We start from the raw sequence: 26,576 nt of genomic DNA on the forward strand, positions 1-26,576 counted from the left end.
AGCTGAGTTGTTACAATTCTCGTTTCAGTGAATAGATCTTGCCAATGGATATTGTCTATCAAGTACAAGAGGCATCAGGAAGTGGTACGGACATCCCCAGTCTGCATGCTCGGACTGGCCATGGGCCGGTCGATTCTGACGACTGGCGGGCCTGGTTGGGGAAATGGCAAATGTGATTGAAGTTAAACAATTTTTCTAAAATTTTATTATATACAAAAAACGTTCTAAAATATTTCATGCACCGCAAATGTGTACGCTCCATTGCTTATTTACACTCTCAGTTGGTATTAAGCTGCCAGATATTCGGCAGCCCCAAAGACTATTCCTCATCGGCGGCCCATTTGTGTTTTTGGACTCAGACCCAAATGTGGCCAATAAGGTAATAATGGCAACGTCACGCTCACACGGTACATCGCTAATCTGGCTACGAGTACTACACAGTTTGTCGCACAACCAAACAAAAAATATATATTATGCATAGCCCGAATTTGGGCCAGTGTGTTTAAAAATGCCTGGGCTAATTTTCGGTCCCAGTCCATCAGTGCCAGTCTGGATGATGTACAGTGATGTTTTGTATCCACAATCGCTGGCATATGTTTAAATGGAATTGAACTTGACCTGTATTGGTGGTTATCACACTAATAGATCTTATCACACTGTCTCACCACTACCAATAACAACAATAGCCACTATTCGTAACCGAGAATGGTGACGTCACCACGGCATCTGTGCCAGGCCAGGTGCACTTTGAGGCCACGTGAAGTGTCGAGGCTTGCTGACAGGAGGTCACGGGACAGACCCAGGTGCCATGGTTTTACTGAGATGACTGGCAGATGCACCATCTGTGCCCCCTACTCTGTCAGCTACCAAAATCACAACCAGCACCACCATCATCGACAACACCACCACCACCACTATCATAAACCGAAGCATCAACACTATCGTCAATAACCACCATCACTACTACGATTTACATCAGCAGCAGCAGCAGCTTCAACAACCACCATTATCACCATCAACACCATCACCACTACGAACATCATCAGCAGGAGCTACAACACCACCATGACCACTAACAAACATCAACATCAGCATGAACACCACCATCATCAGCACCACAACTACGAACATCAGCAGGAGCATCAACACCACCACCATGCCAATGCATTAACAACCATCGTCATCATCATAAACACCATTAGCAACATCAACACCACCAACATCATCAGCACCACCAGTACAAACATCATCAGCAGGAGCATCAACACCACCACGGCAAAAAACCAACAGCGTGTACTGTGCGCAGGTAACGTGACTGGCACGTCATCATCGATGTCATCGTCGTCTCGGCCCTGCGTTCCGGGCCTCGGCAACCCACGTCCAAACGGCCACTACATCCACAACGCATGGAGGTCCTCGATCTGCGACAACCGGAACTTTGCCACGGCCCAGGAGGTCAGGTCGTGCCTCCAGAGCAAGGACGTCTATCTCCTGGGTGACTCAACCATCAGGCAGTGGTGGGACTATCTGAGAAAGTTTATTCCCGGTAAGGTGTCCCCAGTACTCCCTCCGACGATCGCACCTCTAATTAGCACGCTCCGATTCGAGGCTGTCCCATCAACCAGCCATCGGCCATGCCATTATCACATCACGATGACGAAGGCTGGAGCAGGTACCTGACCACGAATAACTACAGGGCCGATTTCCAATCTGATATTCACGTCGACGCTAATTGAGAGAAAGTGATTTGTCGTCAGCTTGTGGCGTTTCTCTAACTAAACAGCCTCATAAAAGACGCAGTTACTCCTCGATAAAGACAGTTGTCACCGCATCACGCGGCGCTTTCAGATGCGCTTCTGTGCCGTCTGGAACACTCTTCCGATAATAGGAAACCACTGCATTCAGATATTAACTTTTAAATCATCATCTAGATTTAAAATTCACTTCTTTACAACAACTTGTTGTGTTTAATTTGTGTCTTTCCGGGCACCTCCGATTAACACGGTTGGCTACGCATGGTATGATAAACAACATCCATACAAATATACAAACACACGGTGGGGGGTGACTGACTATGATAAATAATATATAGGCTTTGTTAATGCCAAAAGGCGAGGAGAACAAGGAAAATGCAAATATAAATATAATTAATGGCTCAGGTCAACCAGTTTTACCTGTCAGACTCTGCCAGTAACGTACATTAGCATAATGCATACATTGTCATCAAATTAAAGCAGTGTTTGTTTCATTTGTCCTTGTACTGTTCCCCTCTTGGCGTTGTTCTCTGATCTAACACCGGTGCATAGATCAAGAAGGATGTCGATCTCTCTGGTCTAGGTGAATCGGTGTCAAGGACAATGTGTAACATTGTTGTAAAAGCAGTGTTTGTTTACATGTTCTACCACAAGCATGATGTGTAGTTAATGGACATCTGTGAAAAAGAGCTTCATAGCTCATCGGATTCCTTCTGCTCTCTGAACACAGACTCTGATGCTGATGTATGTCCGTCCATCTTTGTGTGTGTCGCTGCATCTCAGTTCCTTATCTATTTCCACTCGCCATATCTGGGTTTGATCTTCCACGAAGCTCATGGTCCACCATAAACCGCATCCCACTGCACAGATCATGGTTGCAGATGCACAAATATAAAATAAAAAAACTCCAGAAGTGTGCAACTGTGGTCATCTAGTACCCACATGGCAAATTTCAAGTACGCTAAACATTTTGAACAGACACACATATTCACAAATTTCCCTTTTATGTATTTATATAGATAAATCTGTGAGCCATGCGGCTCTTGACTCGGGTGCAACGACAACAAACAAAAACATGAACAAGAAACATCTTAAAGTGACTGCACGCAACAGATAAATCCAGGAAAAAAACAGCAAAGTCGTCCAGAAAAAAAAACACCGTATATCAACGCTGTGTGCAAAAATCCCAGTGGGATGCAAGTCAAACACTAACAACCATAAGACATTTTAGATTCAAGTTATCAGGCTACCTCCATACTACAACAAACAAACATGGCTAAACCAAAACGTTTTCAAAATCACCAAAATAAAGCGATAAAAACAATGTAACAGTGATCATAGGAACTGTGATTCAAATTTAACAATCAACAATATACATAACATGTACGACTAAACTTTGCAGCCATAGCTGGCTGCATGAGTCACTCCATAACAGCAGGAGTATCAGTAGCAGTATCAACATTTTTCAATACACCTTTAAAGATCAGCACACTAATAAAACTCAAGATCATACTTTGTAGCGGTCATCGGGAACGATACATTTGATTTCAGGCCACTCTGAATAGCAGTGGCAGCTAGGGGTGTACAACTCCTCTAGAGCAGTTTTGAGTTAATATCTCACAGGTTGTGATCCAAGTTGCAGTTTATTGGTGATAGCATTCCAGACCCTGTGAGCATCAATATAAAAGGCCCTTCCTCCAGTGATTATGATTATGATCGCGCCTTGGGTGGAAAGGTTGTGTCTGGAAGTGCATTAAGCATGTTGATTCCAAAAATAAACTTAACTTTTTGACAACGTGATTTTCCAGGTCTACAAATACTGTACTGGACTGGTAGTTATATGTCCTGGTGAGATATGTGCAGTGATGCATAGCACTCATGCATAGTCCTGTCTTTCCTGGATTACCACTGTCCTGTATATATAGTCTTGCCCGGTAGTTGGCGATGAAATTGAATCCCATAATGTAATTAGTCACACTTGTTATATATCTAACCACTTCGTGGGTATGCCTACAGTGGTTGTCCTATGGATGGACTCGTCCCGTCATAGGAACATGGAATTTCCACCACTTGCCTAGTCAGGGCTGTTACACGCGCAAGTGTCATGCAGCCAACCAATTCGTGTGGATGCCGACAATGGCTGTCCTAGGGATTGACTCATCCTGCTATAGGAACGTGGAATTTCCACCACTTATTCAGTCAAGGGTGTTAGACGGCACGTGTCATACAGGGAACCACTTCGTAGGGATGCCTACAGTGGCTGTCCTATTGATGGACTCCTCTCGCTCTAGGGACATGGGATTTCCACCGCTTGATCAGGGCTGTTAAACGGGCAGGTGGTCGAAAATCATCCTCACCTTTAGACTCAATAACGATAAAGAATAAACTCCTTATTTTTATTACATCGGTTTTATTATTAACAACTTCGTTTAACTAACGTCGAGAAGTACATCAATAGCACCTGAGACACACGGTGCCTGCTTTTTGTGCGAGTCGATTCTACAGTTTTGGGACCGCGGCATTTTTTACCTACACAAATATATAAATAGTAAGGCGTCCATACAAAATGTAAATTGCTTTAAAGTAGCGAATTAATTTATTGATGCCCATTTTGATACAGACATGCATTGTCACCGGATCTGAGTATGTGTGCAAAATGTGGAATTGATTGGACAACGGGAAGTGGACGAAATTTTTATTACAAGATTTGACCACGACAAACAAGAGGAATCAAGTTAAATAAAACCGTTGAAAAAAGAAAAGGCTTTATTTACCCTTTCCAGTAAGAATACAGGAGGTGTTAAGATGTTTAAATACCAATTATACACCGATTATCATATCAAAGCATCGTAGAGTCTGCATTAACCACACATCTAGCTCGTGGTAAAATGAACATTTCAAGGACAACGCAAACAAACTCGCTTGATAATAATATACGCATTGTCCCTGAAACTTATTGGTCTACACCAGAGCTAGATCCTTCAGTATGCCATTGTCTCTGCACCAGTGTTCGATCAGAGAACAACGCTAAAAGTAGAGCAGTACAATGACGATGGAATTTTCAAAGCATTAATTCTCGGGTTGAACAGTTATATCTATGTGACCATTTCTTGTCAGAACTATCAAGATGATGACTTTGCTCACCAAGTCACTCTCACATGGGCACGTGTGCTGTGTCTGTCCGTGCTACAGATACGAAGAGTTCAGGCATCCTGACTCGGGGCAAGAACCAGCTGAGGATGGCACTGAACACCGATATGAACACCACGCTGCACTACTACTGCCACGGCTATCCCGTGCTCACGCAGTACACGTTCACGAAGGACGTCGAGTACGTCTCAAAGCGAATTGACGCAATCGGAGGAGGGGACGGAGGAGGAGGAGGAGGTGGAGGAGAAGGAGGGCGCGGAGTGGTCGTCGCAATCAGCCTTGGCGCGCACTTTGTGCCCTTCCCGCTGGCCATCTTCCGTCGGAGGCTTCTGAACATCAGGGCGGCGCTGCAGAGGCTGCATGCCAGGATCCCCGAGGCCACAGTGGTGGTGAAGCTGGCCAACACTCGTGAGACGGCCAACAACATTGAACTGTACAGCAATTGGAACACGTTTCGCTTCAACGACGTGACACTGGAGGCCTTCGGGGACCTCCGCGTGGCCTTCGTGGATGCATGGGATATGACGGCGGCGATCGGCATGCGGATGGTTCACCCCACCGGCTGGGTCGTCAAGAATGAGGTGGACATGTTTTTGTCCTACGTCTGTTGAGCCTTCGGATCCATGACCGGTCCCTCGCCCTGTGTGTATCAATCTGTGCATGCTCGGTGTGTAAACATCAGCACTGGCGAGACAAAGGCATGGTGCTGGCCACCCACCTCTTGGTGTGCTATGCCGACCTTCATAAGTGCTCGCTAACAGACTGTGAAGGCTATATGTTGGATCTTTGTCGTTGTCTTTGTCGGCTCAGGATGTGTTCTTCGTAGATGGAGTACATTACGAAACAGCGTTAGAGGAGGTCATTATAAATGGTTCCAATGGAGATGCGTCACCTTTGTCGTTGTCTTTGTCGGCCTTCAGAATGCGTTCTTCGTAATAATAATGATGCTGTACACCTTATACATGTATTAAATCATATTATGAATACAAATATGACAATGACAATTGCTTGATGACGATTGCTTGTGTGGCGATCGAAATGTCGTGATCTATTTTTTTTTCTACCTATGTACTTACCTTTGCATTCGGTCTGTCGTAAACGTACGTTCCACAGGAACATATACTACTTGCCAATGCATCAACGCAGTGATTAACTATCGATGAATCAATACTCTAACGTGGCTGTCAGATCGACTGAGCAGAATGAATAAAATAGAAACATCGATTCAGGTTCCACATGATCACATGTGGGCCATGGTGGGGAGCGGTAGTGTAGTGGTTAGCATGCTTTGCTATGAATACAGTGACCCTGGTTCGATTGCCACTCACAGCCAACACCAGTGACGATTATCTGAACCGGTCCTGGGCCTCCCCTAGTCGACTCAGCCTCAAATTAGTACCTGGACCGGTGTGTAAGCAACACCACTTAGGAGACAAAGGCGGTCGGACGTGATTCTGGCCACCCACCCCCTCGTGTACCGTTCTTGCCTTCATAGGTGCTCGCTAGCAGCACTTGCCCCTACAGTCTGTTAAGGCTATACCGGGGATCTTTGTATTTGGTGTGGATGGAGGTTGGGTGTGTAGTTGGGTTAGTTTGCAAGGTGCTGGCAACCTCTCCAAGCTCGTGCTGGAGGCCCCAGGGGACAGACTGAACCCACGTCTTGGCGTAGTTCCAGGAGACTATTGCAGTTGCCAACGTGGAATGTTCAAACTCTCGCCATGGAGGAGAGGCTGCCATTGCTCTGTCAGGATATGGACAAGTATCGCCTGGACCTCTGGAATACAAGAGGTCCGGGGAACTGGTTCTGCTCCGGTCACCATGAGGGGTGGACAGTCCTCCACTCGAGGCATGAAAATTCCAAACAAGAGGCTTCTGTTGCTTCTGAGCAAAATAATGAAGGGGTGTGGGAGCGTGGAAGTGAGGTTTGGGAAGCTGTAAGCCCCAGACTACCGTGGGCTCACTTCCCGATCAACAAGTCGGGAAAGGTGGTGGTGGTTGCTTATTCCCCCACCAAAGATGAACATCAGTCGACAGATGCAGACAAGGCCGATTAGTTAAACGCATTTTATGACCTGTCCCAGATACGAGCTAAAGTGCACCCCCGGGATAGAGTCATCCTGTTGGGTGACTTTAATGGGCAAGTGGGTAATGAAACAAATACCTAGGCCTAAGTGATTGGAAGGCATGGGCCAGATCAGATCAACAACAACAGTATGAGGCTACTAGACTTCAGTGCAGCCCGGGGCTTGTAATTACGAACACACTGTTCCAGCATGAGCGCATCCACACAGCAGCCTGGATGCACAAATATCTGATCAACTATATACTGATGGAACAGTGGATGCAAGCCCATGTCCTTAACACGACACTAGGACCTGCTATGGAACTGATCTGTCCATTGACCGTCGGATTGACATCTGTAAGATGTCTGCCTTCCACTCTGGTAGTGTCCAGTTAGGACCATATTCAAACCCACAATAGCCTGGTCTCAGCTAGCTGAAGATAGTTGCAAGTAGGAAGTTCAATATTACTTTGAGCTGGGGTTGGCATCGTCCCCCCCTCTTCCTGATGCTGAGGGGAAATGGGTGAGGTTCAGGACTGTTACTCATGCAGCCGTAATGGCTGCATTTGGTGGGCAGTCCAGACCTCCCCAGAAACCCTGGCTGAAAAAGGAGGTGGTCCAGCTAATTGAACGAAAACGACAGGCCCACTCCTATCGTCTACATATCGCAGAATGAGGAGGCTTACCGCTGCCTTTGCTCGGAGATTCTGAGAGCTGTGTGGTGCTGCAAGGATGAATGGTGGTCGCGGGTTACTGTGGAGATGGAATCGGTCTCGGTAGCCCACGATCACAAGTCACTTTTTAATTACATAAAAAAGTAACTTACAGTACGTCACCTATCACCACCCTTCACGGAAAGAACAGTGATCTGATCTTAGACCCCCAGGAACAGGTCTGCAGGTTTGCAGAGCATTTCTGTGAAGTCTTGAGGGAGGGGAATTCTCTCATCCCAGATATCATGAGGCAAGGTGGGGACGACCCTGCTGAGACTGCTGTTCCTCAGAGTAGCAGGCCAAAGTGAAATCTATTGAAGTACTAGGGACGATCCGCAGTCTGAGACCAAGGAAATCAACTGCTGAGGGAGGGTGGAATCTGTGTGCAGACTGTCCTACATTACATGATCACAATATTCAGCACCACAAGACAGGTTCCACAGGATTAGAAAAATGCCATCGTGGCTCCCCTCTTTAAAAAGGGGGGGGGGGGCACACAGACTGTAATAACTACGTGGAAATCTCCCTCAGTGTGCAGGAAAATATTCTTGCCAGTCATGCTGAGGAGAGGCTTGCGGAGCCCCAATGTGGTTTCAAGCTTGGGCGGTCCTGCACCTCTGATTAGAATGGTTGGCTCCATACAGTGTAAAAGAAATTAAACATATTTTCTGACTTTAAAACCCTGCTGCTTCAACACTTTAACACAGCTATTTCAATGCTAAATTTCAAGTAGTGGTATACCAATCATATTGCTTCCGAACTTTCTATTAAACCCTATTTTGCTACTCCCCCCTTACAGCACATTCTTGCCGATTTTTCATTTTTCTATTTTCCGTTTCTATTGCACACACACAGTGACGCATCACCCTCTACACAACAAAAAGACGGATTAACTCAGCTCCGCACCCCACCAAGGTCCCCTACATGGCTCCTCCACCCCCCTCCCCCCCTTAACCTGCATTTAAGCTTTTCTATTTCCCCTGTTTTCTACTCCCCCCGTTACAGCACATTCTTGCCGAACTTTAATTTTTTTAATTTGTTTCTTTCTATTGCACACACACAGTGACCCATCCCCCGCAATCTCTACACAACAACAGGATGCTAATCTTCCAGTTACATGCCAGTTTTCTGACTTTAACACCCTGCTGCTTCAACACTTTAACACAGCTATTTCAAGGCTAAATTCTCCTGTTTGATATGTAAACTCCTTTGTCAAGGCGCTCTGCTCCTCCCACCGAGCTTAAAAAGACGCTGCGAATATTAGCAGCGTTTATTGAAGTGCTGTCGTCTCGAGAGTTCTGTTCCTTCACCTGAAGAAGGCCACTTGTGTTGTGGCCGAAACGTCGTGATTTTTTGTCGTTTTATTTTTTACCTACGTGACTTTACCGAATAGAACCAAAGAGTATGGATCCTTGCAGTCACGAAAGCTTCAAATCTAGGTCCGCTGTCTGAGCGTCGTTGTGTTTCGTTAAATTCTCCTGTTTGATGAGTACTAGGTGCCTCGGCGAATGTATATGCTCTGACTTTAATGTAGCTATTTCTGTGACCAGTTACAAGCTAATCACTCAGCTATTTTAATGCTAAATTATATGCTAATTCCTTTGTCAAGGCGCTTGGTGTTTTTCTTCTCACAGCTTAGAAGTCGTGATCTAAGCGTGGCTTCTCCCATTCCAGCGCTGTCCTCCAGACAGTCTCGTCCCTTCACCTGATGAAGGCCGCTTGTGTTGTGGCCGAAACGTCGTGATTTTTTGTTATTTTATTTTCACCTACGTAACTTTACCCAATAGAACCAAAGAGTATAAACTCTTGGTTTTTCTTAATTTTAGGGTCCATGAATCTAGACTCACAATCAATATGGACCTGCATGATGGTCGGCAGGCCTGGGTAAAGTTAAATGGTTGGGAATCAGAGCCATTCCCTGTTCACGTTGAGGTGTGACAAGGTTGTCTTCTGGCTCCTATATTATGGTGCATCATCTTCGACCACTTAGCTTTAGAAGCCTTTCATGGCTGTACCAGATGAATTGCCATCTGGTACAGATACAATGGGAGGCTGATCGATGCATGGGTGTGGTTAAAGAATGTTCGCTGATTAACTGGAGGTCGCTTCTGTCTAGACATGCAGCAGAAACAGTAGAAACGTTACTTGCCGATGTGCTTTTCATTTTATTAGCCACAATTAACAGGGTGTCTTAGGTAAACATCCACACAAACACTCGAGAATAACAAAAGCTCCATGCCAGGTCATACCAGAAACATGACTGACACTGTTCAAAGATGTTGGGAGTCGTGTCAGAAGATGCGTCGTACATCGAGTTCCTGCGTCGTAAATCGATCCGTGGTGGCGTAAATCTGAAAGTCTTAAATCGGAGACACCTGTATTTAAAAAGTACAAGTTTCCCTGGAACCTAAGTGGAGAAAACTATGTAAATAAACCAATGAAGTTGTCTAACTGGCGTTTTTTCATCTGGCAATTATCGAACCTTTATGAGAACATATGACACTGGGTATCCGCCCACCTCAGTGTTGAGACTAAATTATTCATAAATCTGAAACGGCTCCTGGGCCTGACTTAGGCCTAAGCTGTGTCAGCTACAGCTAAGGGCCTCACAATATGAGGGGTTCTCTAAATACAGCAACAAAAATAATACGAAGTTTAAAGTTGTACATAATCGGTTGAGAAATAAAGATGAGACAGGGAGAGAGGTAGTCTATTGGTGCCCTACGTACCAGACAAATATCCGAGTTCGAATCCGGCTCATGGCTACCACCACCATTACCACCACTAACACCAGAATCTAAAATCTTAAGCTTTTTTCACAGTTGTCCAGTAGGGGCAGGTCAGAAAGTTACAACAAACAATCAAAATAGACAAGAGGAGTGCAAAGTATAGGAAAGACAAGCAAATCCACTGAACGATTAGATTATTTTTTAGAAGCATGTAGCATAGTATCGACAATGCTTGATTATTGCAACTCACTACCCTCCGGGATATCTGTCAAAAACATTACCTAGCTGCAGCGTGTACAATCATCTTTGGCACGTGTCATGTTGCCGAATGAATTCATTATGGGGGCGCACACACTGCACACAAAGTACTTGCCAAAAATGGACCACAATACCTTACTGATCTTGCCAAAGAGCATGAATCATCACGCAAGCTCCGGGTATCTTCACAGAGTAGCTTTTGGTTTTCCATCGAGCAAAGATGGTCACTGCATCGCGCGTTTTCAGATGCGCTTCTGCGGCCATTTTGATTGCTCTTTCTTTTGATATTAGGACGCCACTGGAGCTATGCACTTTTAAATAATCTAGATTGAGACCTTATTTATGTATAATAGCTTTTTGGGCGTCGTTTGTTGTAATTCCCCCGCATCTCCGTTTAGCATAGTTGGCTACGTAGAAGTTCAACATACATACATGCAACACAATCAAAGACAACAATTGCCCGTATAGCCTGAACAGACTGTTGGTGCAAGTGCTGTTAATGAGCACCTATCAAGGCTGGAAGGGCAAATGAGAGGGTGGGTGGTCAGCACCACGCCCGGCCGCCCTTGTCTCCCTAGTGGCGATGTTTACATACGGCACCAGGAACTAATTTGAGTCTGAATCGACCTAGGGGAGGAGGCTGAGAACAGGTTTAGATAATCGTCACTGGTGTTGGCCATGAACTGGAATCTAACTCGGGTTACCAGGTTTGTAGTGCAGTACGCTAACCGCTACACTACAGCAACCCAACACCATCACCACCACTAACGCCAACACCATCACGAACACTATCACAATCACCACCATCACAATTATTTTGCAATGTATCGAGCCAACCGTGCTAATCGGAGGTATGGGGGAAGGACAACAAACTAAACAAAAAGCAGTTCTACGGAAATGAGTTTGCCAATCGAGATGATTTTAAAGTGCATAGCTCTAGTGGCTTCCTAATATCAGAAGGAAGAATGTTCCAGACGGCCGCAGAAGTGCATTTGAAAGTGCGTGATGCGGTGACCATCTTCGTTCGATGGCCAGCTAAAAGCCACTGTTACTGCGAGGATGACCGGAGTTCGCATAATGATAGTTTATGTTCTTTGACGAGATCAGCACGCTATTGTGGTTCATTTGTGGCAAGCACTTTGTGTGTAATGAGTGTGACCTTATAATGTATACAGAATGTAGGTATAAAGACTAAACATATATAGTGATAAAAAAGTACTTTCCGTATATTTTTCCCCTTAATTTATCATTGTTTCATTGTGCGTTTAACATCATGTCAGAAGCCAAATAATTACATTGAGAAATTGTAATGGATCCTTACTCTCTAAAGCTAAACCAGTTCCACTCCGTGAGTCTGAGTCTATTTATCTGTGAAAGTCTATGGGTGAATCTGTCAGTAGTCACGTCTCTGTGAATATGTGTTTCTATGTCAATCATTGCTGACTCGGTTGCTAAGGCAGCAATTTATTATTTGAATTCTTGTAAAGCGACAACATTTATGGGCGGGTTTAATTAAATTGTAAACAGAGGACAAAACCACATTTAACAGACAAAGCTTCAGGGAGAGACCAGGACAGCCTGAGATCGGGTTGTCCTAGCCAAGCGAGGATTTTTTTTATAGCTTTACACGGAACTAACACGGTATATAGGTTCAACAGAATCTCTATAATTTGTTGGTATCTATGGGTGAATCTGTCAGTAGTCACGTCTCTGTGAATATGTGTTTCTATGTCAATCATTGCTGACTCGGTTGCTAAGGCAGCAATTTATGATTTGAATTCTTGTAAAGTGACAACATTTATGGGCGGGTTAAATTAAATTGTAAACAGAGGACAAAACCACATTTAACAGACAAAGCTTCAGGGAGAGACCAGGACAGCCTGAGATCGGCGTTGTCCTAGCCAAGCAAGGATTTTTTTTATAGCTTTACACGGAACTAACACGGTATATAGGTTCAACAGAATCTCTATAATTTGTTGGTATCTTAAACATTCACTCTATGAGTGTTGATTGTTTACACTGGAAAGCCTCTCGGTAAAATTGCTGCCTTCGTTAAAGATGATTGGGAATGGTTGACCAGACTTCTGGCTTCTCTAAGTTGGGGTCTTGCATTCTCCATCTTCATCCAAGCCTGTCCGGTGCAACTTAAAAGCTGTCTCACAAAGACAGCAGTCATCGATAAGTGACGGTATGAAATCATCAGTGCAAGATTCTCTCAAAGATACATAGTTAATACAAATGCGAACATAGTCCATAAAAATACTCTACTCCTCCCGCCAACCTCTAAAGCCTTTAGATATTGTTTTGGCAAGTGCTATTTGCAAGCACCTATTAATGCTGGCATGGCCAAATAAGTGGTTTTGTCGCCAGCATCACACCCGATTGCAATTGTTACTTCATTATGCATTGTATTACATACACATTCTTTATATGACACACCCATGGTGCTGTTAAAATACTGACGTGTGTGAGTGAATTATTCAGTTAGAGCAGATCATATTTTGTGTTTCTTACTCTTACCTGTTTGAGGGGCTCTGGATGCATCTTTCTAACTCTCTTCCTCCGATATTATTCAGTAGAATTACTTCACGATGCCTGTAACGGCAGAAGTGGACACACATCGTTCACACATCACCACCTTGACTTACATCGTGCCTGTCATTGGATGGGGATCGAACCCAGATGTCCCAGCTGCCAAACACTTCCATAGAATAATTACAATAACATTTACTCCGTCTATCATTTTGCTCACCTTTATTTAAGCGTGTGCGAGCCCATTGAGATTCATTATGTTTTATGATTGATACGCCTTAACTAGGATATATTTAATTCATATTGCTCATTAAAACTGACGCCCTTTACCTAACTGTGTTAGAAAACATCGAGATTGATTATCTCTAATGATTGACGTCCTTAATCGTTTTAAGTAATAAATCATTTGAAAACGCATTTCTTGAGAACTGCTTTTTGTGTTTAGTTTCCTGTCCTTCCCGCGCACCTCTGATTAGCATGCTTGGTTGCGTACGGTGCAAAAGAAGTTCAACATACATGCATACTTTGCGATCCTGCAATTACAGCAAAGCATAAACTACAATGAAATGCAAATTAAAATGACAAAGTTACATATAGTAAACAATTATATCCGAGCAAGCCTTATACATTTGATACGGCCATTATGAGCTGTGTGCTATTAACCACTCTGTACTATCAGTGCAGGTGCAGTCAGTACTCACGGGGCTGCTGTTCTACAGATTACTGAATGCCAGTATTTTCTCTTCCAGCAAATATAAATGATAATAAGGACTGCAGCATGGACTCCAAGGGTGATCGTAATGATGGCTCTGTAATGCAGCTTGCCATATGGCACATCTGTTGTTGGCGTGGGAGTTGTGGTTGCAGTGGGAGTTGTGGTTGGAATGGGTGTTGCCGATGTTTGGTCTATTAAAAACAAAGGCACACACAAGCACGTACACTTACATACACAGGCAACGTGCAATGCGGCTTTCCAAGTGGGGCTCAAAACAAAATTTCACACATTCCTCTAAGCTGCAGAGGGTATATGTAGAAAGATTGTAACAGGAATGGCACCAATCTTGAAAAACGTGTTAACTATACTACTCACATACCAGATTTCATCGCAGATCGCCCATGCCTTCCTAACATTTGACTCAACTCAAAATAAAGTTTACGTTACTGTACCAATTGAGCACATCTAACCAATGTCTAAATTTACTTAAATTGCCTGAAAAATGAGGCTAAACACATTATTTGTATTTATAACATTTGCCAAATGGCATAGCCTTCTTGACTTTTATTCACAATTGCCTTGGTGCACAACCTATTTTTACAACAAATGACGACTCAATATGAGCCTCGGTTGGTGACTGATTCTAAAGTGTTGGGCATTGTGTTAATCCCGTTATGTCAGCACGTTTAAGGAAAATTGTACCATCCATCGTAGTTTGACCTGAACTACCAAGTGGCAGTCCCTTATAGATCGAGGGCTCAAAAGAAAATAAAACTCGATCATGTTATAAATCGATAACCACGCCTCCCACGAACTAAACCACTCAATCCAACACTCACCAATCACAACAATAACTATTTACTGGGTATATTTTTAAGCAATAAAATATACTTGACAAATATAAAATAAATATACGAAACAACGTAATCACATTTTTATAAACAAACGGTAATATAAATCCCAGAAAATGCAATGCAACAAAACAGTTTTAAATACCACCGATGGTGCAGGCATGTTATTGGCTGTGAACATTGTGAGGGCATGAGGCATCATTTTTACAGGAAAGAGATGGTCGTGGTTGGGGTCCAGTTAAGGGTTGATGGAAGGCATCGGTACATTAATTCAGGTCGGTTGAGAAGGGCTCCGAAAAACAATAAATAGCCTGGTTAATGGCTCCTTCAGCACACCTTCCAGAAGCTCCCTATGAATGTGTTCTGTGTTGAGAATACTGAATGCTGGACTCAATTTGTAATGTACTATCACTTGTTTCGCATCTAAATCAAGAAATGTTACTCCTGTGAAACTAGTTGTCATTTATTGTTGCAGTGAAATTGAGATGTATTGTGGAATGTTTGAAAGCTGCATTTTATTCATATAGACTTCATTGTTTTTCTCATATCTTACAATCATTGAATTTAAACAGACATTGCGATAAACTGTTCAGAATACTTTTTTTCTGTCTTTCTCAATGAATAATGCACCGTAGAATATATTAATTACATTTCATGGAATAATTTTGTATTATAGTACTATTATTATAGGTTTTATTTTTTAACAATGTATGCTAAGTTGTATTACAGGATGTTAAATTATTTGGACAAAACATTTCCCAAAGCCAAAAATTGAGGAAGACCCCACAGTGCGTAAGTAGTACTAAAAGGGGTCATTGCTGTGTCATGCACTGTGTAACGCACATTACAAATGAACAACTTCAAATTTCAGGCATCCTGCCTGAAACACTTTAGGCTATTCAGGGACAACTCAATGTCAGAGGAAGAGTCTAAATTTTCACGTCATAAATTTGAGGTCATCGCTTGCAAACTTTAAAGTAAAAACCTGAACATAATTGTCTCAAGTTTTCTGGCCTTGAAATTGAGGCTTGTTCCCCTGAAATTTGAGTTGTCCCTTAATAGTCTGAAGTGCTTCGGCCAGTATACCTGAGAGTTTCAGGAAATTTCCCGAAACGTTTTAAGAGTGTATTTTTCTGTTAATCTGCCACAACAATGTTAACTGACCTGCCATGTATTGCCTATACAGGCAGACCTCGCTTAGCACTTAAGATACGTTTCTGGAGAAGTGAGTACTAAACGAAGTAGTACTAAAAGGGTCATTACAACAATGTATGCACGGTAAAGCGTTCGTTATTTATTTCTTATGAGCAATATATCAGGTCATAATTTGGGTATCGGTAATCACCCTAATAATAATAACAATAATACAGGTGATAAACTTTATTTCACACCATATGAGAATAGGTTTTCCCTTTTTTCTGGCAACAAAACAGGTGTTAAGATGTTAAAACACCAAACTGAAACCATATACAAGGAATCATGTCTGCATTAACCACAATACTTGTGGTCAGAATGCAAACAAAAAACATACTCTAATAATATATGCATTACTCTTTGTCTTTGAAACTGATTGGTCCACACCAGACAGCTTTTTTTCGAGCCTAGTCTCAAACGGTGTTAGACCATGAAAATAATGGTGTATTAAAATATCAGTATGATGCACTCTACTCACATTCTACTGCACTTTCACAAGGCAGCAGTGTGAGACAAGGTTTTAGGAGCTGCTGTGCTCCCATTCTGGGTCTTTCTCAGTGATAAACCCCAGCACCTCCGTGACCTTAGTGGTGCCCTCAGTCAAAATTTTTGTGGGGAGGTTTATTTTTGGTGGAGCCTGATACTCTATTTGATCTCGTGAGAAGACAAATATGCTCTATCAGCCAGCCGCTCGCCTTGCACATGGCCCACCACAGATCACCACCAGACTAACACTGAGAAGTAAAAAAAATCGATGAAAGTTTATCGATTATTTTTTTTTATTTTTTTGTGACTATGAGTGGGGTCTGGTCGGCTGCCTGCAGCTAGTAGGACCTATCTTGACTTTCCTTCTCCTTGAAGTCAGAAATTGCCTGGCAGAGGATGTGGCGCCATTGAGGTCGGTTGAGGGCTTGCCCTTACCAGCTTGTGATGTCCACGTCAGTTTTTTTTAAAGATATCCTTTCAGTGTGTCTTTGTAGCAATTCCTCTGACAAACATAGGAATTCTCACTGCAGGTGAGCTGGGAGTCGACGGCTTGTTTGGTGAGATGAGAATTCGGCATCCACACAAACAATATCTGGTCCAGCGAAGTTTGTGCGTGAGGATCATTACCTCGATGCAGGTGACAATTGGCTTCAAAGAGGATAATCGAATTTTTCCACTGGTATTCCCACTCGATGTGATGAATCTTCCAGAAGCATCGTTTGGCAGTACCTCTCCAGATTGGTTTCACTAAATTGGTTTCACATCCCTCAAGGAATATAGGGATGATGACTGCATTATACACCTGAATCTTGGTATTCTTCCGTAGGTCACAGTTCCGTGAGAACACGTTGTATAAGTTTTGAAAAGGAAGCACTTGTATGCTGGATCCTGTGATTCATTTCAGTGTCCATGTTGGCACTTTGAGAGAGATGACAAGCGAGGTAACAGAAGTCCTCAACTGTCTCCAAAGAATGTCCTCGATGGTGATCTGTGGTGGGTCATGTGCACGGCGCGAGGCAGGCTGATCGAGCATCTTTGTCTTCTCGATGTTACATGAGAATCCTAGGCTTTGGTAAGCTTGTAAAAAAGGATCCAATGTGGACTGGAGGTCAATCTTTGTACGTGCGAGATTGGCACAGTTAACTGACGATACAGAATGAATGCCTTGGATACTTTCGTTTTGAGCAGAGACAATGAAGATTAAAAAGCTGCCCATTCATTCTCTATCGGCTGCCAATTCCAGTGAGAAACAGTCTTTAACGTGAACCAGAATGACTGCTAAGAAGATATAGAACAGTGTTGGAGCAATAACACCTCCTTGCGTAACCCCAGTTTTCATTACGAATGAGCTCCTTTTCAGTACTAATAGAGAAAACAGTGGCATTCATCTGACCGTGAATATGCCTTAGCAACTTAATACATTTCGTATTGAAGTTAAATCTGGCCAGTACCTTCAATAGGGCGTTACAATTGAATCAAAATCATAATCTGTATATTTCCTGAAAAAATCCAATGAGCTATGAAGCTATTTTTCAAAAATGTCCAGTAAATTTACATGAAGCCTTGTAAAGGGCCATTGTTAAATTGATGAAGACCATGTACAGGTTCTGATTGTGTTCCCGACACTTGTCCTGGACTTAGTAAGCAATGAAGATCATATAAGTGGTCCCGCGTGATGGCCTTGACCTGCACTGAAATTCCGGCAATATTTTCTCTGTGAGAAAATTCCCTGCAGTAGGAATCAAGGCAGATCAAGCCAATACCTTGATAATGTCCACATTCCAATGTATCTCCTTACTTACATATTATAACAATGATTGCATTGTATCAAGTCCTCCGGAACCTTGTCATTGTACCAGATTTGAAGAATGTTTGTGGAGCATCTCTATCAGTTCTTCACCTCCGACCTTGTAGACTTTAACTGGTATGCCATCTGGTCCTGCAGACATGTTCTACTTGGCTTGTATGATAGCACTTCTTACTTCTTTGAAGACAGCGGGGAGGGGGAGGTTAGCGAGAGGGATGGATTCAAATAGTGGAATCAATGACTCACGGTACAGTAGTATTTCGAAATGCTCCTTCCATCTGACTTCATTTTAATTAAGGAGCATTGACCAATAATTGGGCTCAACGTGGCGTGGGACCATAGGTGCTTGGACTGTAAATGACCCTTGTAGCCTAGAATAAAGCTCCTAATGACATGTATATCAGTGTGAAGCTCGATCGTTTTGTCCTTTTCTTGCCACAACTTGTTTTTAATATGTATTTTTTGTTTGGGCTACAACATTGATTTGCTGGTTTGACTGTTTCTTCTGCTGGTGTCAGATGTTATTTTTCCATATACGAGGGGATTACATTTTCTAGTCGGGCAGGTTCTGCATTTTAGAATAATTCTAATCAAACCAATCTTGGTTCGTACTTCACGCTCGTCTTTTGGGCTAGCAAATCCGATTAGCAAGGTTGACTACATACAGTGTGAAAGCTCAACATACATACATACATATCTCGTGCTTAAGAAATATCAACCCTCACCTCAACACTGCAATGAGGGTATACCAGTCTGTGGTGATATTCCAAAGATATTTCACCATGTGACTGTGGATATGGTAACCAAAGGAACACAATTTTAACTCTTGCCTGTAAAAGATGCGTTACAGGAAAATTCGAGAGTATCAGGAAAACCACCACCATAAGTTATTATGTAGCTCACGAACCTCAACTTTCAAGTTTAGCTTTTCACCCATAACCTCGTAATATACCAGAAGAACGACTCAACTTCGGACATCTGTGGCACCCTTTCGTTGCTGTGATCTTGGCATTTTGGACCTGTCAGCCTTTGCTTTAATATAATGAAATGTGATAACTCATCATATGTTTTTGATTATTTCAAAGCAACCCTAGTAGTGTGGTTACATTGGTATTTGTGTTGGTGGTAATGATATTGTTACTGCTAATGATGATGATGATGCTTACAGAGTATTAGAAATATGAGAAGATGACACCGGTCCATTATTTAATGAATGCAGGTCAGGATTCCTGTAAAAGAATACAAAACAAATTAACAGACACCCAGATCTTCATTGTACTGTGTAGCAGGTGTGGACTTACCTGTGATGAATCGCACATACAATTGATCACTCAACAGCATGTCAGAGTCCCCCTGTGGAAATTGAGAGTTTGGTATCTTGCTGCTGCATTTTACGTGTTCGGGTGAAAATGACACGTGAATTAAGGCATAAAGTGCACCATACAGTTACTATCAGTAAGGTGAAGTATCACGTAATGCATAGTAACTCAGGGATTGCAACCTAAGTCACAAGTACACATTAGGCCACGCCCAGACAGCAGCTTACAAATTCATTTTGAAAAGGCTGAAGATGGGTAAGCGTGCATTGTCTTGGAGCTTAGGTGTACATTTTAAAATTAATAATAATACACTTTAATGATAATTATGAGACATCAATGTTAATTTACTGTTAGCTAATTGGCTAATGGAGGTTAATTTATGTATAGTTACATTTTATATGAAAGTTGATTTTAATAATTTTATATATAAAATAGCTGTGGCATGTGGGATGATGCTGTGTCTCTTGGTAACAGTTGAAGGCACGATTTGTTATTTTAAGCATTTTCTTTGTTTTTGCGTGATTTACCGTTTTTGGCACAGCAGTGTAAAAGGAAATGGCGTCAGCGACCTCATTGTCAGATCAGATCAGATATGGCAGCATACGGCACGACAGCGCATTGCCACATCCAATTCGAGGTGCCAGCCATCTGGATTCCCCTTGGCGACCTCCCAACCCAACGTCCTTACCATGCCCAACCCTCAATAATGGTCATCCATCTGCTGAAGCCATGCAGCACATAATCACCCTCTTCGTCTCTTCCACCTCCTTATGGCTGATGCCATTTCAGCACAGAGAAGCTGGTTGGTAGGTTATACCATTCGGAAACACGTGCCACGTGCACGTTTATCAAGGAGGTCATTAGTCCCATCTCAGCTTCCACGAGTATGCTTTAGTTTGAAATAAAGTCAACCCACCAATATCCCCGAATTCTTATGAAGGATTTTGTGACAAAAGAGTTCAGTTTTAACTTCAATTACTTATTAAGTATCTATACCTGTCAACCCCTTATCAGTGCCTACTTTATTACAGATCAATTCAAATCTTATTGGTCACCCCGTGTCCTTAAATATCTCAGCGTTCATCCTATAAAGTCCCATCATAAGGGAGAAACAAACAAATATACATATGTTGGCCTGTATTGGATCGGCTGTACGCCGTATGGACCTAAAAACGAAATTTCCTTGTAAATGAATACAGGCAAACCATATGGGTTGACAGGTATGAGTATTTAAGTCTCTTCTCCGTAAAGGACGACTATCGCTTTGAAGACCTGAACCTGTAACCTCCAGTCCAGATGATGGCATTGCCAGACACTATGATTGAACGTTTCCATGGCCTCTTTTCCACGTATTTGGACGTATTTAGACTTCTGGGCCTGGCTCACAGTGCCATGGAAATTATTTGGACGTGCGGGAGTCTTTGGACCTCTGTCTCTGAGCTCCCATTATCCTGAATAACACTACCTGGTAAGTGAATCTCTTCATCACTTCTACATTTTCGCTCACTTTGACTGGCCATATAGCTTAATCCACGGAGTGACAAAATGCCTATATTTTGTCTTCATCCAGCAGACCTGTAATCCCAAAGGTTTTAGTTCCAGTTCCAGGATCTCAGGAGCTATAACAAGGACTTTGAGAGACTCAGCAAAAATCACAGTATCTTCAGAAAAGTATGTAGTTCTACCAGTAGATGGGGCAGCATTGAGTAGTTGTTAAAAAATACTCAGCCCATTATTCTCGTTCTGATAAGAGCCTTCTATCGCTTGCATTGATTGAGGTTCCCTAGTACTGAGGCTTTGCACGTAGACGTTGTAGGGCTAGGTAAGCAAGTCTAGGGTTGCCATTCCACAGGCGACCCTCTACCTCCCCTCAACCCATCACCCAAGAGGATCTCACCTCGCCACTCAGTTTCCTGTGCGCTTCCATCTTACCATTCAGTCTTCTTGTGTGGCTCTTTTCAATGGTCTTCAGCATCTCTACAGATGTAAAGTGATGTTTTTTGGAAAGTTTCACTCCAATGCATTATTTCAGTGGTTCTTAACTTGGGGGGCACGCCCCCCCTCAGGGTGCGAGAATGCAAGATTGTTTTAGAAGTCAGGATCCTGCGATTCTCAGCCCTCTTTCCTTTGCAAAGTCTGGGAGAATCGAGCCAATGGTGTTCTGTTTAAAAGCTTCATGGGGACCCAATACAAATTTATAGCCAGCTCAATTGATGCCACCGAATATATTAAAGTCACACAATGTGGCCAATGGATTAGTGTAGAAATGTTCCTTCTCAAGATCACTCTCTTCGGTTGGAGCGTACGCTGAAATGCAAGAGATGCATTCCAAGGAGTGCCTCATTCTCATGTACATTAAACCCTAATCAATGGCCTGGATCTTCTTTACTGGCAGGGCCAGCCGTGAGGAGATTGAAAATGCTATTCTTCTCCGATGCACGCCCCCAGCGTATCCAGATCAGTGGAAGGTGAAGCTACCTACACTTAAGAAGTTCAACATACGTACTACATCTCTCCAATGCCCGGACGGTGCACCTCGGACAGAGCGTCCACTTCCACTCTGATGTCACGCAGCTCCCTCGCCAGTAATGGTAGCTTTCCATCGTCTTTTACGGTTAGTAGGTTCCAGGAGCCAAATCGGATGTCCTGCTTCAGGTCTACCCTAGGGCGAAGCGCATGAAGTGGTTGTTTCCTTAGCATCAGTTTGGCAAGACGAGTCCCCACCTGCCGACAAGTGATCATTGGCGTGGGTGGCGATGGTTCACCTGGGACAGATAGTAAGAGATCTTGATCTTGGATCGTATGCTCTCAACAGACAGACTTTAAACAACGCCGAGTTCCAGGCCTGAGCTAAACCCATAACTTGCGGTTATAGAGTTTTAGGAATCTACACCCCCCCCCGCCCCCCATCGTCGGGGGTGAAAAAGGTAGGTAAAATGACATCACATTATATATATTACATTTCACAGTGGAATGTGTGACGAGTTATTCGGTGGAGCTAGAGCCAGGGGGCAGGAGGGTGTTGGTGAAGGGCGGCGTACGATGAGAGATGTGATGAGATGTGTCGCGGTTGTATCATTGTTTTACGAGCATTATTAACGGTTGTTTGGGGTACTTTTGGTCAATTAATATATCTATGAAGCAATTTGAAGGTGATTTAAACGTTGTGATGGTAAAATAGAATCCATTTTAGGGCAGTTATTTTCATTCAACGTGATTAAACTTTCTCAGTACTATTGGCTACAATGCACAACATAGCCACTATGCAGACTCGGATTTAGCACTGAGCTTCAGGAGTTTGGTGTGAACACAGTCTTCCCAGTGTTTTGGCAGAGATTCATTTGGCTGTTGATTCCGATAGGAAACAAAATGTATATTTTATACTCGTGTTTAGCAAACTATGATTTGCCTCATTTATGTAGTAATATAATTACATATTACATCTTCTATATATATTATTATGATTGCATGTCAATAATATGCTTAAATTTAGTAGAAATTTCCGTGGAAATTATAATTTTTGCAGGTACTTTTGTTCAAATGTGATAAATGTACGTAAGTTTAACTTCTTTCGTAATGTGTAACCTAGCCGTGCTAATCGGAGGTGCGGGGAATGTGTGATCATTTCGCGAGCTGGGCAAGCAGGAGTAGGGTGATTGAGCACTGTGGGTTTTTGTAGCACGTGGGCCGACGCAGGGTCTCTTGGTCAATGTCGCAGAGACAAGAAGGCTCCCCGTAAGAGAACATTTCGAAACAAAGTGTTGCTGTCACGTTGCCCACTCGTGTGTGTTCCTGCGCGAAGTTGTCCAGTAATCTCAAGCAGCCGTGCGACGATGAGGAAGAGGAAACGAACACAACGCAAACTTAACATCGCTTATATTCTTGGTTCTTTCGGTAAAGTCACGTAGAAGGGAAACAATAAAATAATAAAAATATAAAACAATAAAATTCTCACGACGTTTCGACTGCAACAGAAGCAATCATCATCAGGTGTGAAAACAGCAATTAAATGTTCTTGCTGTGGTCGAAACGTCGTCAGAATTTTTTATTGTTTTATATTTATTATTTTATTGTTTCCCTTCCACCTGACTTTACCGAAAGAACCAAGAATATGAATCCCTGCAGTCACGAAAGCTTTAAATAAAAATTTTACATCACTTGTCTCTGAATGGTCTTCATCTGGCCTGTTCTCTCGTTATGAACACGCCGGGAGACAGGGCCGGATGGGCTGGCTACAAGGACACGATTCAACAGGTGACATGGTTAAATAACGGACGTCGGTTATTAACGGTAATTTATGTTAATAGCTGTCACGTGGTTAAATAAAAAAAACGTCAATTACGTGAGACATTAATCCGAATGGACTTTCATCTGATTAATTAATAGCTTAGTTGACAATGTCAATGTGCGTTCATTTGTTAAAATAAAGTATGCCATATACAACAGGAAGTTAATTTAATTGAGCTCTTTCCTGGTGATAAGAAAAGTACATTACATTTTTAACTATGATCCAATACAACATTTTAAAATTTCAGGTAACATTCTGATACGCGTAATCATAAACAGTGATCATCAGCCAAAATCAAGCCACTGCTGGATGACGTTTTTCCCAAGCCATCGCCATCTCCCACGATCCCAAGATGCAATAATCCACAAAGCGTCTGGAAACGAGCTGTTTCAATTGCTTACAGATGCGTCCCATTCCGTATTTGCCACTTCGTCGTCATTCTTGCCTTTCGGCCATCATCCCTTTTAGCAATGTATGGCGACAAAACTTTGGATAATGCCGTTAACTCGCATACATTCTCTAAATTTACATGTTCATCTGTCTGCCTGTTTGCAAATCCAAGCATGTATCTCTCTATTCTTCGTATTTGGTAAAGGCCATGTGTGCAAATCTGGTGACCAACTACAATAAACGCCTGACCTCTGTGATTGCCAACAAGGGTTTTGCCACCAAGTACTAAGTCATGTTTTGCAGAGGGGTCAAATACTTATTTCCCTCATTAAAATGCAAATCAATTTATAACATTTTGACATGCGTTTTCTGGATTTTTGTTGTTGTTATTCTGTCTCTCACTGTTCAAATAAACATTTCATTAAAATTATAGACTGGTCATTTATTTGTCAGTGGGCAAACGTAAAAAAATCAGCAGGGGATCAAATACTTTTTTCCCTCACTGTATGAAGGCTGATAAGCAAACGAGGGGGTGGGTGGCCAGCACCACGCCCGGCCGCCGTTGTCTCCTCTGTGGCGATATTTTCAAATCGCACCACTCATTTGAGGCTGAGTCGACCTAGGGTAGGTTTGTAGCGCAGCACGCAACCGTTACACTACCGCTCTCCCTATGCACACATAATAATACAATACCCGCCATTCACTACTAAGTGACGGTGACGTCACCACGGCGCCTGTGCCAGGCCAGGTGCACTTTGAGACCACGTAAAGTGACGAAGGCTCGCTAACAGGATGTCTCGGAACAGACCCAGGTGCCATGGGTTGGCTGATTGAGATGATCGGTAGATGCACCAGATGTACCCCATACTGTGCGTACTTCGCCCGGTGGCTAAAAGTCCACAACAGCATCTGCCGCCATTCGCCACTAGGTGGCGCTTGTGCCAGGCTGATTCCCCAAAGACAAAGATCCCCCGTATAGCCTTAACAGACTGTAGGGGCAAGTGTTGTTAGCGATAACCTATGAAGGCTGCAACAGTACACGAGGGGGTGGGTGGCCAGCACCACGTCCGACCGCCTTTGTCTCCCCAGTGGTGATGTTTACACACCACACTGGGTACTCATTTGAGTCTGAGTCTACTTAGGGGATGCCCAGGACCGGTTCAGATAATCGTCACTGGTGTTGGCCGTGAGCGGCAATCGAACCCAGGTCGCCGGGTTCACAGCGCAGCGCGCCAACCGATACACTACCACTCCCCGCTAAGTCCACACATACTCATACACACACATCTACACATTCACATATCGTTGAATACTCACTTGTAGGCCGAATTCACTGCTTCATGGAGGAACAAGACTTATTATATTTTTTTAACTTTTTCAAGGCAATAACACCTGTCCTTTAAACCTCCGATGCAGCCCAAATGCACCACCTATATGAGGGAAGTGAAGATTATATGGCAAGGTGTGGCTTAGAGAGGTAGGTGGAGACTGAGATTACGCTCAAAAGGACTTCACAAATAACATATCAACCAACTCGTCAAAAAACACTGCCATGAAGAGGAAACCATTCAATAGGCAACATTTCAAGCAATGGCTCCTGATCGTTGTAGAGCTACAGAAGCCCAAGATTGAAAACGAATTTCTTTGCCACTGATTTTTGTGTTGTGTTTTGTTCTTCCTCTGCTCCTCCGATTAGCTTAATTGCCTATGTACCGTGCGAAATAAGTTCAAGGTACATACGAGTAATAATGAATTCGTCACGAAGTAAACTGCGTATTTCTGAAATCCATATATCCCTCGATTTACGAACGTTCAGTTTACGAAACTCCACATTTACGCAATGGACAAATTATGGACACTTTTTGAAATCGAATTTCCGCGTGAACGATATTTCACACGGCATGTGCCATCAGATCAAACAAGATAACATCTCGCTCCCGTGGCGAAATATATATTTTTCAAGGGGGGCGACTCGGCCGGCAGACAACACCAGGCATTCCACAAATACACTCACTCACTCGCCCACCCACACATCGCCCACCCACACACCCACTCGCCCATCCACCCACTCACTCACTCATCCACACTCTCACTCACCCGCCAATACACTCACTCACCTGCCCACACAATAATTCGTTCACCAATACACTTACTCGCCCAGCCACTCACTCGCCCATCCATCCACCCACTCGCCCATCCACTCACTCGCCCACAAGCTCACTCGCCCACTCACACACCCACTCGCCCATTCACTCACCCACACACTCACTCAACTCACGATAATAAAAAAGTTGAGTCGTGAAAGGTGTGGCTCCGAAACTATGTGTT

The 26,576-nt window shown here is 43.2% G+C and overlaps 1 protein-coding gene and 1 long non-coding RNA gene across 3 annotated transcripts; one reads left to right on the top strand and one right to left on the bottom strand.

Annotated features, from left to right (window-relative positions):
• Positions 1-9: 9 nt before the first annotated feature.
• LOC116938932 (NXPE family member 4-like) lies at positions 10-5,908 on the top strand. Of its 2 annotated transcripts, none has more exons than XM_032946667.2 (3): positions 10-84; positions 1,307-1,546; positions 4,947-5,908. In XM_032946667.2, exons 1-3 carry the CDS (start codon positions 45-47, stop codon positions 5,513-5,515), a joined length of 849 nt encoding a protein of 282 aa, XP_032802558.1. In that variant the 5' UTR covers positions 10-44; the 3' UTR covers positions 5,516-5,908. The 2 variants fall into 2 exon arrangements, with proteins under 2 accessions (XP_032802558.1, XP_032802557.1); XM_032946666.2 differs by having other exon boundaries at positions 70-172.
• Positions 5,909-9,824: 3,916 nt separating this feature from the next.
• On the bottom strand, positions 9,825-26,108 carry LOC116938933 (uncharacterized). The gene is made up of 5 exons (XR_012934573.1): positions 25,566-26,108; positions 19,418-19,480; positions 13,900-14,104; positions 13,187-13,261; positions 9,825-12,818 (listed from the first exon to the last, which is right to left on the bottom strand). It is a non-coding gene; the product is annotated as an uncharacterized LOC116938933 (long non-coding RNA).
• Positions 26,109-26,576: the final 468 nt, after the last annotated feature.

The sequence above is a fragment of the Petromyzon marinus genome, chromosome 5 (genome assembly GCF_048934315.1).
Source record: "Petromyzon marinus isolate PM22_M1 ecotype Great Lakes invasive population chromosome 5, UKy_Petmar_22M1.pri1.0, whole genome shotgun sequence".
NCBI classification, from domain to species: domain Eukaryota; kingdom Metazoa; phylum Chordata; class Hyperoartia; order Petromyzontiformes; family Petromyzontidae; genus Petromyzon; species Petromyzon marinus.